The 13,242-nt window shown below is 36.5% G+C and overlaps 1 protein-coding gene across 1 annotated transcript in view; it reads left to right on the top strand.

Moving 5' to 3' along the window:
- The window catches only part of DMD (dystrophin), a 1,739,631-nt gene that overhangs the window by 141,714 nt on the left and 1,584,675 nt on the right, over nt 1-13,242 (top strand). Inside the window, exons 5-6 of the mRNA XM_068533304.1 lie at nt 10,194-10,375; nt 11,605-11,736. Coding sequence (XP_068389405.1) covers nt 10,194-10,375; nt 11,605-11,736 — 314 coding nt within the window. The remainder of the gene's footprint in view (nt 1-10,193; nt 10,376-11,604; nt 11,737-13,242) is intronic.

Here is a 13,242-nt window from a genome sequence, read left to right as displayed (position 1 = left end):
TGACAGTCTCTACATCCATCCACGTCTCAACAAATGACCCAATTTTGTTCCTTTTTATGGCTGAGTAATATTCCATTGTATATATGTACCACTTGTTCTTTAAGCATTCGTCTGTCAATGGGCATTTAGGGTGCTTCCATGACCTGGCTATTGTAAATAGTGCTGCAGTGAACATTGGGGTGCATGTGTCTTTTTGAATTATGGTTTTCTCTGGGTATATGCCCAGTAGTGGGATTGCTGGATCGTATGGTAATTCTATTTTTAGTTTTTTCAGGAACCTCCATACTGTTCTCCATAGTGGCTGTATCAATTTACATTCCCACCAGCAGTGCAAGAGGGCTCCCTTTTCTCCACACCCTCTCCAGCATTTGTTGTTTGTAGATTTTCTGATGATGCCCATTCTAACTGGTGTGAGGTGATACCTCATTGTAGTTTTGATTTGCATTTCTCTAATAATTAGTGATGTTGAGCATCTTTTCATGTGCTTCGTGGCCGTCTGTATGTCTTCTTTGAAGAAATGTCTATTTAGGTCTTCAGCCCATTTTTGGATTGGGTTGCTTGTTTTTTTAATATTGAGCTGCATGAGGTGTTTATATATTTTGGAGATTAATCCTATGTCTGTTGATTCGTTTGCAAATATTTTGTCCCATTCTGAGGGTTGTCTTTTCGTCTTGTTTATGGTTTCCTTTGCTGTGCAAAAGCTTTGAAGTTTCATTAGGTCCCATTTGTTTATTTTTGTTTTTATTTCCATTACTCTAGGAGGTGGATCAAAAAAGATGTTGCTGTGATTTATGTCAAAGAGTGTTCTTCCTATGTTTTCCTCTAAGAGTTTTATAGTGTCCTGTCTTACATTTAGGTCTCTAATCCATTTTGAGTTTATTTTTGTGTATGATGTTAGGGAGTGTTCTAATTTCATTCTTTTACATGCAGCTGTCCAGTTCTCCCAACACCACTTATTGAAGAGACTGTCTTTTCTCCATTGTATATCCTTGCCTCCTTTGTCATAGATTAGTTGACCATAGGTGTGTGGGTTTATCTCTGGGCTTTCTATCTTGTTCCATTGATCTATGTTTCTGTTTTTGTGCCAGTACCATATTGTCTTGATTACTGTAGCTTTGTAGTACAGTCTGAAGTCAGGGAGTCTGATTCCTCCAGCTCCGTTTTTTTCCCTCGAGACTGCTTTGGCTATTTGGGGTCTTTTGTGTCTCCATACAAATTTTAAGATTTTTTGTTCTAGTTCCGTAAAAAATGCCATTGGTAATTTGATAGGGGTTGCATTGAATCTGTAGATTGCTTTGGGTAGTATAGTCATTTTCACAATATTGATTCTTCCAATCCAAGAAGATGGCGTATCTCTCCGTCTGTTGGTATCATCTTTAGTTTCATTCATCAGTGTCTTATAGTTTTCTGCATACAGGTCTTTTGTCTCCCTAGGTAGGCTTATTCCTAGGTATTTTATTCTTTTTGTTGCAGTGGTAAATGGGAGTGTTTCCTTAATTTCTCTTTCAGATTTTTCATCATTAGTATATAGGAATGCAAGAGATTTCTGTGCATTAATTTTGTATCCTGCAACTTTACCAAATTCATTGATTAGCTCTAGTAGTTTTCTGGTGACATCTTTAGGATTCTCTATATATAGTATCATGTCGTCTGCAAACAGTGACAGTTTTACTTCTTCTTTTCCAATTTGTATTCCTTTTATTTCTTTTTCTTCTCTGATTGCCCTGGCTAGGACTTCCAAAACTATGTTGAATAATAGTGGTGAGAGTGGACATCCTTGTCTTGTTCCTGATCTTAGAGGAAATGTTTTCAGTTTTTCACCATTGAGAATGATGTTGGCTGTGGGTTTGTCATATATGGCCTTTATTATGTTGAGGTAGGTTCCCTCTGTGCCCACTTTCTGGAGAGTTTTTATCATAAATGGGTGTTGAATTTTGTCAAAAGCTTTTTCTGCATCTATTGAGATGATCATATGGTTTTTCTTCTTCGATTTGTTAATATGGTGTATCACCTTGATTGATTTGTGTATATTGAAGAATCCTTGCATCCCTGGGATAAATCCCACTTGATCATGGTATATGATCCTTTTAATGTGTTGTTAGGTTCTGTTTGCTAGTATTTTGTTGAGGATATTTGCATCTATATTCTTCAGTGATATTGGTCTGTAATTTTGTTTTTTTGTAGTATCTTAGTCTGGTTTTGGTATCAGGGTGATGGTGGCCTCATAGAAAGAGTTTGGGAGTGTTCCTTCCTCTGAAATTTTTTGGAAGAGTTTGAGAAGGATGGGTGTTAGCTCCTCTCTAAATGTTTGATAGAATTCACCTGTGAAGCCATTTGGTCCTGGGCTTTTGTGTGTTGGAAGATTTTAAATCACAGTTTCAATTTCATTACTTGTGACTGGTCTGTTCATATTTTCTATTTCTTCCTGGTTCAGTCTTGGAAGGTTATACCTTTCTAAGAATGTGTCCATTTCTTCCAGGTTGTCCATTTTATTGGCATAGAGTTGCTTGTAGTAGTCTCTTAGGATGCTTTGTATTTCTGCAGTGTCTGTTGTAACTTCTTTTTCATTTCTGATTTTATTGATTTGAGTCCTCTCCCTCTTTTTCTTGGTGAGTCTGGCTAATGGTTTATCAATTTTGTTTATCTTCTCAAAGAACCAGCTTTTAGTTTTATTGATCTTTGCTATTGTTTTCTTTGTTTCTATTTCATTTATTTCTGCTCTGATCCTTATGATTTCTTTCCTTCTGCTAACTTTGGGTTTGTTTGTCCTTCTTTCTCTAGTTCCTTTAGGTGTAAGGTCAGATTGTTTATTTGAGGTGTTTCTTGTTTCTTGAGGTAAGCTTGTATAGCTATAAACTTGCCTCTTAGAACTGCTTTTGATGCATCCCATAGGTTTTGGAACGTCGTGTTTTCCTTGTCATTTGTCTCTAGGTATTTTTTGATTTCCTCTTTGATTTCTTCAGTGATCTCTTGGTTATTTAGTAACGTATTGTTTAGATTCCATGTGTTTGTGTTTTTTATGTTTTTTTTTCCCTGTAATCGATTTCTAATCTCATAGCGTTGTGGTCAGAAAAGATGCTTGATATGATTTCAATTTTCTTAACTTTACTGAGGCTTGATTTGTGACCCAAGATGTGATCTATCCTGGAGAAAGTTCCGTGCTCACTTGAGAAGAACGTGTAATCTGCTGTTTTTGGATGGAATGTCCTATAAATATCAATTAAGTCTATCTAGTCTATTGTGTCATTTAAAGCTTCTGTTTCCTTATTTATTTTCATTTTGGATGATCTGTCCATTGGTGTAAGAGAGGTGTTAAAGTCCCCCACTATTACTGTGTTACTGTCAATTTCCTCTTTCATAGCTGTTAGCAGTTGCCTTATGTATTGAGGTGCTCCTATGTTGGGTGCATATATATTTATAATTATTATATCTTCTTCTTGGATTGATCACTTGATCATTATGTAGTGTCCTTCCTTGTCTCTTGTAACATTCTTTATTTTAAAGTCTATTTTATCTCATATGAGTATTGCTACTCCAGCTTTCTTTTGATTTCCATTTGCATGGAATATCTTTTTCCATCCGCTCACTTTCAGTCTGTATGTGTCAATAGGTCTGAAGTGGGTCTCTTGTAGACAGCATATATATGGTCTTGTTTTTGTATCCATTCAGCAAGCCTGTGTCTTTTGGTTGGCGCATTTAATGCATTCATGTTTAAGGTAATTATCAATATGTATATTCCTATGACCATTTTCTTAATTATTTTGGGTTTGTTTTTGTAGGCCCTTTTCTTCTCTTGTGTTTCCTGCCTGGAGAAGTTCCTTTAGCATTTGTTGTAAAGCTGGTTTGGTGGTGCTGAATTCTCTTAGCTGTTGCTTGTCTGTAAAGCTTTTGATTTCTCTATCGAATCTGAATGAGATCCTTGCCGGGTAGAGTAATCTTGGTTGGAGGTTCTTCCCTTTTATCACTTTAAGTATATCATGCCACTCCCTTCTGGCTTGTAGAGTTTCTGCTGAGAAATCAGCTGTTAACCTTATGGGAGTTCCCTTGTGTGTTATTTGTCATTTTTCCCTTGCTGCTTTCAGTAATTTTTGTTTGTCTTTACTTTTTGCCAATTTGATTACTATGTGTCTCGGCATGTTTCTCCTTGGGTTTATCCTGTATGGGACTCTCTGCGCTTCCTGGTCTTGGGTGGCTATTTCCTTTCCCATGTCAGGGAAGTTTTCGAGTATAATCCCTTCATATATTTTCTCTGGTCCTTTCTCTCTCTCTTCTCCTTCTGGGACCCCTATAATGCGAATGTTGTTGCGTTTAATGTTGTCCCAGAGGTCTCTTAGGCTGTCTTCATTTCTTTTCATTCTTTTTTCTTTATTCTGTTCCGCAGCAGTGAATTCCACTGTTCTGTCTTCCAGGTCACTTATCCGTTCTTCTGCCTCATTTATTCTGCTATTGATTCCTTCTGGTGTAGTTTTCATTTCAGTTATTGTATTGGTCATCTCTGTTTGTTTGTTCTTTCATTCTTCTAGGTCTTTGTTAAACATTTCTTGCATCTTCTCCATCTTTGCCTCCATTCTTTTTCCGAGGTCCTGGATCATCTTCACTATCATTATTCTGAATTCTTATTTCTGGAAAGTTGCCTATCTCCACATCATTTACTTGTTTTTCTGGGGTTTTATCTTGTTCCTTCATCTGGTACATAGCCCTCTGCCTTTTCATCTTGTCTGTCTTTCTGTGAATGTGGTTTTTGTTCCACAGGCTGCAGGATTGTAGTTGATTTTGCTTCTGCTGTCTGCCCTCTGGTGGATGAGGGTATCTAAGAGGCTTGTGAAGTTTCCTGATGGGAGGGACTGGTGGTGGGTAGAGCTGACTGTTTCTCTGGTGGGCAGAGCTCAGTAAAACTTTAATCCGCTTGACTGCTGATGGGTGGGGCTGGGTTCCCTCCCTGTTGGTTGTTTGGCCTGAGGCAACCCAACACTGGAGCCTACCTGGGCTGTTTGGTGTGGCTAATGGCAGACTCTGGGAGGGCTCACGCCAAGGAGTACTTCCCAGAACTTATGCTGTCAGTGTCCTTGTCCCCATGGTGAAACAGAGCCACCCCCCGCCTCTGCAGGAGACCCTCCAACACTAGCAGGTAGGTCTGGTTCAGTCTCCCCTGGGGTCACTACTCCTTCCTCTGGGTCTTGGTGCCCACACTACTTTTTGTGTGCCCTCCAAGAGTGGAGTCTCTGTTTCCCCCAGTCCTGTCGAAGTCCTGCAGTCACCTCCCACTAGCCTTCAATGTCTGATTCTCTAGGAATTCCTCCTCCCGTTGCCGGACCCTCAGGTTGGGAAGCCTGACGTGAGGCTCAGAACCTTCACTCCAGTGGGTGAACTTCTGTGGTATAAGTGTTCTCCAGTCTGTGAGTCATCCACCCAGCAGTTATGGGATTTGATTTTACTGTGATTGCGCCCCTCCTGCCATCTCATTGTGGCTTCTCCTTTGGCTTTGGATATAGGGTATCTTTTTTGATGAGTTCCAGTGTCTTCCTGTTGGTTGTTGTCCAGCAGGTAGTTGTGATTCTGGTGCTCTCGCAAGAGCAAGCGAGAGCACGTCCTTCTACTCCGCCATCTTGGTTCATGGCCCAGTATGTCCTCGTACAATTATATATTTGATCATTTCTAATTTTAGTTTTCTGTCAAGCAATTTGGAATGGTCTGAATTTTTTTCTTTTTTGTGTGATAAATATTTCTTTTCTAATTGTAAAGAGGGCTTAAATTTCACATTGTTTATATAAATCTTCTTTTAAATTTCTGATTATTTCCTTGTGGTGGATTCCTAGAAGGAAAATTACTGGGTCATTGAATAGGATTGTCTTTAGATATAGCCAAAATATTTTTCGTAACGTTGGAACCAACTGATACTCTTCCAGCAAAGTAGGAGTTTGGCCAAATTGTTGACACTTCTGCAGTATTGATTGTTATCCTTTTGTCATTCTTTGATAGTTTGATAGGCAGTGGAGTATAATTAAACACTCCCATCTTTATTTAATTTGCATTTCTTTGATTACTGCTGAAATTGCATTTTTATGTGTATTTACTCTTGTTATACTTCACTTATTAGAAATAGAAATCACTACTACTATGGAGAGTGTAGGTGATGTTTGGTAATGGAACCACATGGATCACAGGGTCATCCTTTAGATAATAACTTTGAGATACTTGGTTTTCAAATGCACTAAGATAGCATTCTCTGAAAATATGAAGGTAAGGTACTGAGAAGTATGATGCACTGACTGGGTTCTAATTCTGACTTGAACTAGCTTTTGAACTTGCCATCAAACTGCTGTGGGCTTCAATTTCTTTGAAAAATATGCAATTTCCCTAAATGGTTTATTTGTTCCATTATAGCCCTCAATATTAAAATTCTGGTGACAATAGAAACACTCATCAGAATCAGTGTTATTGTTCATAAAATAACATTTTCTGGCAGTATTATGAGTTCTCAACATTTCCATCCTTAACTGGTTTCAAAGATTGGATTAGAAATAATTAATTTAAACTTTTGTGGCAATCAACCCATTATATAATAGGGTTTTTAGTGCAAGGATAACTTTCATATAATTTTAAGCTCTTATTTTGGGGGTTCACCCACTTCTTTGAATTTGTATATTTTAATGTCTTATAATAAAAAAAAAAAAGGAAATCACATCCCATCATTCTCGCCTTCCTCAAATTCTTAGGTTTGAGGGGGAAACCCAGGGGTCAAGAGATTTATGAACATTCAGACTTCGGAGTAGGTTGATGTCACCTTTAGAAGCATGGTTGATTACTCAGGTGAGACCACTGTTAATTGGTTTGCATTCAGAATTTTGTTCATTGGAGCAAGTCCACTTCTGATTGGCAGACTTTCAGAAGGGAGGGGTTGATGTTGGTTGGCTTGCAGCAGCATGATCAAGACCATGTAGGCAGGTAATTGCTAATTGATTAAATGAGATTGAAACTTGTGTTGGTGGCTACTTGTTACCATGGCTACAGAACAAGCAGTTTCCTCCTTCAATCCTCCTTCCTCCATTTCATTTTCAGTTTATTAATCTTTGTCCCCCCGGGACTTAGGACAGGATTTTGTATATAGGCATTTGCAAAGACTGTGGAGTAAATGATTTGAAATTGAATGAAGTTATTTTGGGGATGTCTTAGAATTTCTATTGTGCATCCCCTTGTTTTCATTACACAGACTATTTTAGTTCTCTGACGCCTCCTATCTGGATTGGGTCCCAGCCTCCTACTTACTTGCCTCTAGTTTTTTTCTCCTTCATTCCATTCTGCGCTTAATGGTTTTACTTTACAAAAATTTTAATGGTGTCACAGTCTTGATCGAAAGTAGTTAGTTACTCTCCAACCTATTGAACTAAGGCCAAATTGACTACTTTGCTATTGATGATCCCTTAGTGTTCCACATACAAGCTTCCCATTTTTTCCTATTAATCACTGTTCTCAACTCTGTGGCTAAGACACCCAAAGGCGCTCTTCCCAGAACATGTCTAATCTGTCCCTACCTCTGCACTTTTACTCATGCTTTTCTACTGCCTAGAATACCTTTCTCCATTTCATTAGGTTTTCCCCTAATGAAACCCTATACAAATTTATTTCAGTTTTCTATTCATAAAGAATTTTCTGATCCTCCAGTAATGTATACTTTCTTCCTTTTTCTGAACATATTAAAGCACTGGCTGTGCCATTAGAGGAACACATTTTAAATTCTCTTTAGCAGTGCAATTATTTTGTTCTTCTTATTTATTTTATTATTCCAAACTGTAAGCAGAATCCATGGATTCTCTATCTTGTTAATCTCCTAGATAATCTATTAAAATATTTAAAATTTAATAGGTCTTTAGTAAATATATTTGGAAGGAATTCAACATATTTTAGAATATCTAAATTCCTTTTTGTAAAAACAAAAAGGAATACTGGATTCTACCTACTGGTACAGCTGAATCCTGTACAACTTCTGAGGTGGGATGGTAATAGATTGGGGCAAAAATGTCAATAGTTTGATCAAATAGTGATTGTAGTGATTGATATTTATGAATGTTCACGTTCGTCCAAAAGATGTTTTATGTAGATAAAATATGCTACAATTTTTGACATTTGCTTGGGGCAATAGAAATAATGCTAGATCTATTTTTACCTTTATTTATTTTGATCATGGTTTGCATTTGAGGCTAGACATACACATGCACATGTCTAATATAGCAGTAAATAGTCATGGAACTTTTTATTTACACAGACAACCTTTTAAAATTCAGTGCTTTTCTCACAGCATGGTTTTATTTAATGCACTAAAAAATAAACAGAATTCTAAATTTTGCTCATTACAGATAAAACTGACTAGTTACTAGTGAGAAGGAAGAAAACGTTCTAGAGTTTCAAAAACATATTGTGAAGAAGTATAGTATCTGCCATACAATGAACACTTGAAAAACAATTATCAAATGAAAGGTAGATTTTAGAATTTCAAAGCTAAGTTAGTAAGATTTTTTTTTTTTTAGAAAGGCAGTACTTATACACAAGGTATTCTTTAGTTCTTTCCTAAAAAATATTTGCAAAAAATTATCTTCACCATCTGTTGGCTAATAATTAAATTTTAATAGGGAGCGGAGAATATGTATTATATATCAATAACTTTGTACCTTTAAGCCTTATGCATTTAAATGTCCAATAAGTATCTTTTGAAAACAAGTAAGCAAAGCAATGAAGCAGAAGGTAATATAAGAGCGTGCTTCTGTGTCATTTTTTTCGACCCTTGTTACTCAAAGTATGGTCTTCAAGTCAGCAGCTTCATCATCACTTGGCAGCTTGCTGGAAATGCAGAGCCTCAGGCTCCACCCCGACCTACTGAATCCGATTCTGATTTTAAAAAGATCCCCAGGTGATTCATATGCACATTAAAAGTTAAGAAGGACTGTATTATACCATGGATAGAAGCAGACCAAGGAACATTAGCTAACTTTTTGCTTCTCTGTAACTCTTTTTAAAAATACTTTAAAAATAGTTGTTCTGATTAATCTTGTTCCTGTGACTTGCGAAGGAATGGAGTTAAGTGACCTGTTCAACCTCCTTTTATGCTTGTGAACTTGAAATTTGACTCTTGTCTTTTTAACTTACAAACAGAACACCTGACCAGAATATACATATTTAACTTAAAAACAGATCTTTTAATGCTAGCTGAGCTAGGATAAATTTATGGCAAGAAAAATGCCTGGCACATTGCTGCTAAGTTGTCTTGGCCTCCTGCCAGGATTTATGTTTAACACTTCTGGGATTAATGGTACTCTTCACATAAAGGATTGTTTTTGCATTTGGTTCCCTGGAATGAGCACAGTGGGTAAATTGTAATGCCAACTAGCAAAAGAAGCTTTTGAAGGAGCTGCCACTTATTATATGTGTTATTACGAATTATTATTGACTTTAAATGCTGGGTTTCTTTCATTCCCTAGATGTGGCAAAGGACATAATGTCAGATCAACTTTATGTGAAGGACTTTTAAATTTATCTCTAACGTCTAAGAAGGAAAGTGACATCTGACTTTAACAGATGCACCATAATGTAAAGAAATATTTTTAATATAGTTAAGGAATATTACAAATCATTATGCTTATGGTATATAGTTGTTTTATTTTATTTTGATTGTAGAAATACACGGTTCGTTTCAACACAGAGACATTATTTTGCTCTTTACATGCTTAATCACCAGCAAAAATTTGATTAGGAGGTGCAAGCTTTCTTTACTGGAAGCCAGGGCATTAAGCTCTTTGGTGTAATTGTTTAATTACCAGTGCACCATTTTAATTGACATGCTATTCTAACTTTCCATGGAAAGGAAGATGCAATCTTTTATTTTTGTTTCTTATCTAATGAAAACCACTCTCTTAGATGGGCTAGTTTGGCAATTTGACTTAGGAAGAAGTATTGCGGAATGAAGTTTTTATGTGAACAAGGAAAAGAAATTAACTTTAGTGCTCATCTCATTGGTCTGCCAAATTGGAAGGACATTTTAGGCCTGATTATCATGTTCTAATTAGTCTCTGGAGGACATTCATGGCCAATCGAGTGCTCATTAATCTGTCTTCTTCCTGTAACATTGATTTGTTCATTCCCCTTTTAGACACTCAAATAGAGAAACCAAAAATTGATGTGTGGTGTTAATGTGCTTACAGATGTTGCCACCACTTATCCAGATAAGAAGTCCATCTTAATGTACGTCACATCGCTCTTCCAAGTTTTGCCTCAACAAGTGAGCATCGAAGCCATCCAGGAGGTGGAGATGTTGCCAAGGCCGTCAAAAGTTACTAGAGAAGAACATTTTCAATTACATCATCAAATGCACTATTCTCAACAGGTAAAAGATCGAAAGAATAGCTAATATCAATGATATTTTCTGTTTTATATGGATTTTTAGATATCATACACACATATCTATATTGTCTATGGATGGATACACATATATGTATATATATATAGCATAGTATATATATATATATGTGTATATATTCACACACACACGTACAAAAATATATGTATATATAGCTTTGTGTGTGTGTGTGTCTGTGTGTCTTTGTGTGTGTGTATTTGGAGAGAGAGAGAGGGAGAGGACTCTGTAAACCTAAATTTCATCTGATATCATGGGCAATAATGTTGTTTTCAAGGCACATTGTTAAAATACTCTGCTATTGATATGCACCATGTTATAGGAATATGGGACACAGAATACATTGCATTTCCATTGTGTAAAGTGAAATAAAATAAAAGATAGACTCATATACACATTCAACTTTCCATCAACTAGAGCAAAAAGCGAAGAACTAGACCAAGAGCAGAGGCAAGTACTCTGTTTAATAATGTTTTCTTATTTTTAGTGGCAACTTGCTGATGTAGTAACAAATTTTGCATACTCAGGGTAATATTTTTGATAAGATAAAATTAGTTTAAAATAGTTTAAATAAAAATTAAATAGAGAATACATATGATAAAGACTTTTATGATATTATTGTACAGAATCCAGTGGGATTCTTCTGTTCTTCTTCCCAACGGTGTATATTTAGGGTGTTTTTTTCCTTAACTTTCTTTGATACAAACAATGATGAAAAAGGCTTTAGCAAAATTTCTGCTGAAGGCGTGGAAAGCTCTCAGGCCTAATTTTCTCACTCTACTGAGCTAATTCTATATTTAGCTTATGAAAGCTTCAGTCCTTTCCAAGGTATTGACGTGATGAATTCTGGTTTTGTTTACTTTGGGTTCAGAGAAAATTGCTTTGGGTTGCTTGTTTTTGCCAGTTTGAAGAGCAGCATCCCATATTAGTGCTGGAGGGGTGTCAGGATGGAATCTTTATGGTTAAATCCCATCCTCCTCTCTTCCCTGACTACCTGTTCTCCAACATGACATTGAGCACCACAATTCTTGGAGTGTACCAGTTTCTAATATCACTTATATATATTTAGGATTAAATTTTTCACCTCACTGTTTCCATTTAACATTCGTTTTTTCTAGTGTGTTGGAAAGCTGTCCTTCCAGGGTTACTTATCATGTCTCCTCCTCCTCTCTGTCCCCCTCCCCCGAACCCTTCTGCAGATCACAGTCAGTCTAGCACAGGGCTATGAACGAACTCCTTCCTCTCCTAAGCCTCGGTTCAAGAGCTATGCCTACACACAGGCTGCTTATGTCACCACCTCTGACCCCACACGGAGCCCATTTCCTTCACAGGTCTGTCAACATTTACTCTCTGTTCTCCAAACCAAAGAACTTCTTCACCCAAGATAACCTAACATGGTTTTTATTTGTTTGAATTTTGCAGTGCCTTTCTTTTCTCCGCCATCAGGAGCCGTTTCATTGTTCTCAGTTGTATTAGATACTTCACATGATGCTGTTTTGTTATTGAGACCTCTCTAGGTTTAACGTATGTTGATTCTTCATGAATGGGGATTCTTATAATAGTGATTTGTACTTTCATTATATAATTACCTGCAAGCTTAGTTTTTATGAAGGCTACCAGCCAAAACACAAAGCTCATTAAAGAGAGGTCATTTAAAAGAATGGGAAAATGGATGAAATTTACTAGTCACATTACTTGGGGAGATTTTTCTAGATATCTGATACCTAAAGGAAATATATACTCTCTATATTGCCCTTATTATATTTTCACTGTATAAGTATGTATTTATATTTTATTTAAGAAAAATATAACTGTAAGCTTCTTCATATGATAGATTATAATTTTGCCAATTTAAACTTGATAGCAGGCTCTGTAGTATTTATACAAGAAAGCCACACTCAAACCAGGTCAGAGTCTATGCACCATTCAATATTTTCCACATAATGAATCTTCTCAGTAGCGTTTTCCATCATTATTGCAGTGTTGTAGAAAACCTAAAAATACAAGAAATCATAGCCTTGTATATGTTAGAGCATGGGAATGACATGTGCTAGAATTGCTGGATTTGCTAAAATTTCCTTTTAAAAGAAAATCTCATTTCTTTTGCTTAGAAGAGCAATTTGAAGAGTTCTTGCAGAAGTGACTTTTCTCAATGCTACACAATGAATGGGAATTTAGAAATTATCGTCTTGATCCCATTGGAGAAAAGTATACATTTTTGGAGACTCATCGATTTTTTTTTAAGATAGTGGTTGTATTTAATTAGTGATTTATTTGGCACAGTTAATTGATGCGTGAAAAATTTTAACACTGAAAGCTTCCCCCAGGGGAACATATTTCAGGGCATAGTTATGCCCTTTATCCTTGGCTAGTTTTCTTGCAAAGTTGAACAAAGGAGATGAGTGAGAATGATTATGTGACTCAGCCTCATCTTCAGTTAAATTCCCATCCACATTTTCACAAAGTTGTATAGTCTTGAACAAAAAACCTAATCAGTTTCTTCATTATCAGTAAATAAAAAGAATTCTGCCACACATTACTGAGTGTTAAACTATATGCTATGTGTATACATTATATGAACTAATAAAATCCTTATAATGACTCTTAGAGGTGGGAGGTACTATTTTTATCTCCATTTTAAGTTTAAGTGTACCCACCCTTTCCTTTCTCCTCCTCCCTCTCCCTCTCCCTCCCCCTCCCACCCTCCTGACTCTCCCTGATTCTTTAGGCTTTTTTTTTTTTTTAAATCACCATCCTCCAAGTGAAACTTCCAAGACTTAATAGGTGTTGTACCTCCTAAAATAAAGAAGTCTCAGCCAAGACAGAGAGGAGTATTT

This window comes from Eschrichtius robustus, chromosome X, assembly GCF_028021215.1.
Source record: "Eschrichtius robustus isolate mEscRob2 chromosome X, mEscRob2.pri, whole genome shotgun sequence".
Classification (NCBI taxonomy): domain Eukaryota; kingdom Metazoa; phylum Chordata; class Mammalia; order Artiodactyla; family Eschrichtiidae; genus Eschrichtius; species Eschrichtius robustus.
Note: the sequence above shows the minus strand (reverse complement) of the source record. Positions and strands in the feature narration are given on the sequence as shown.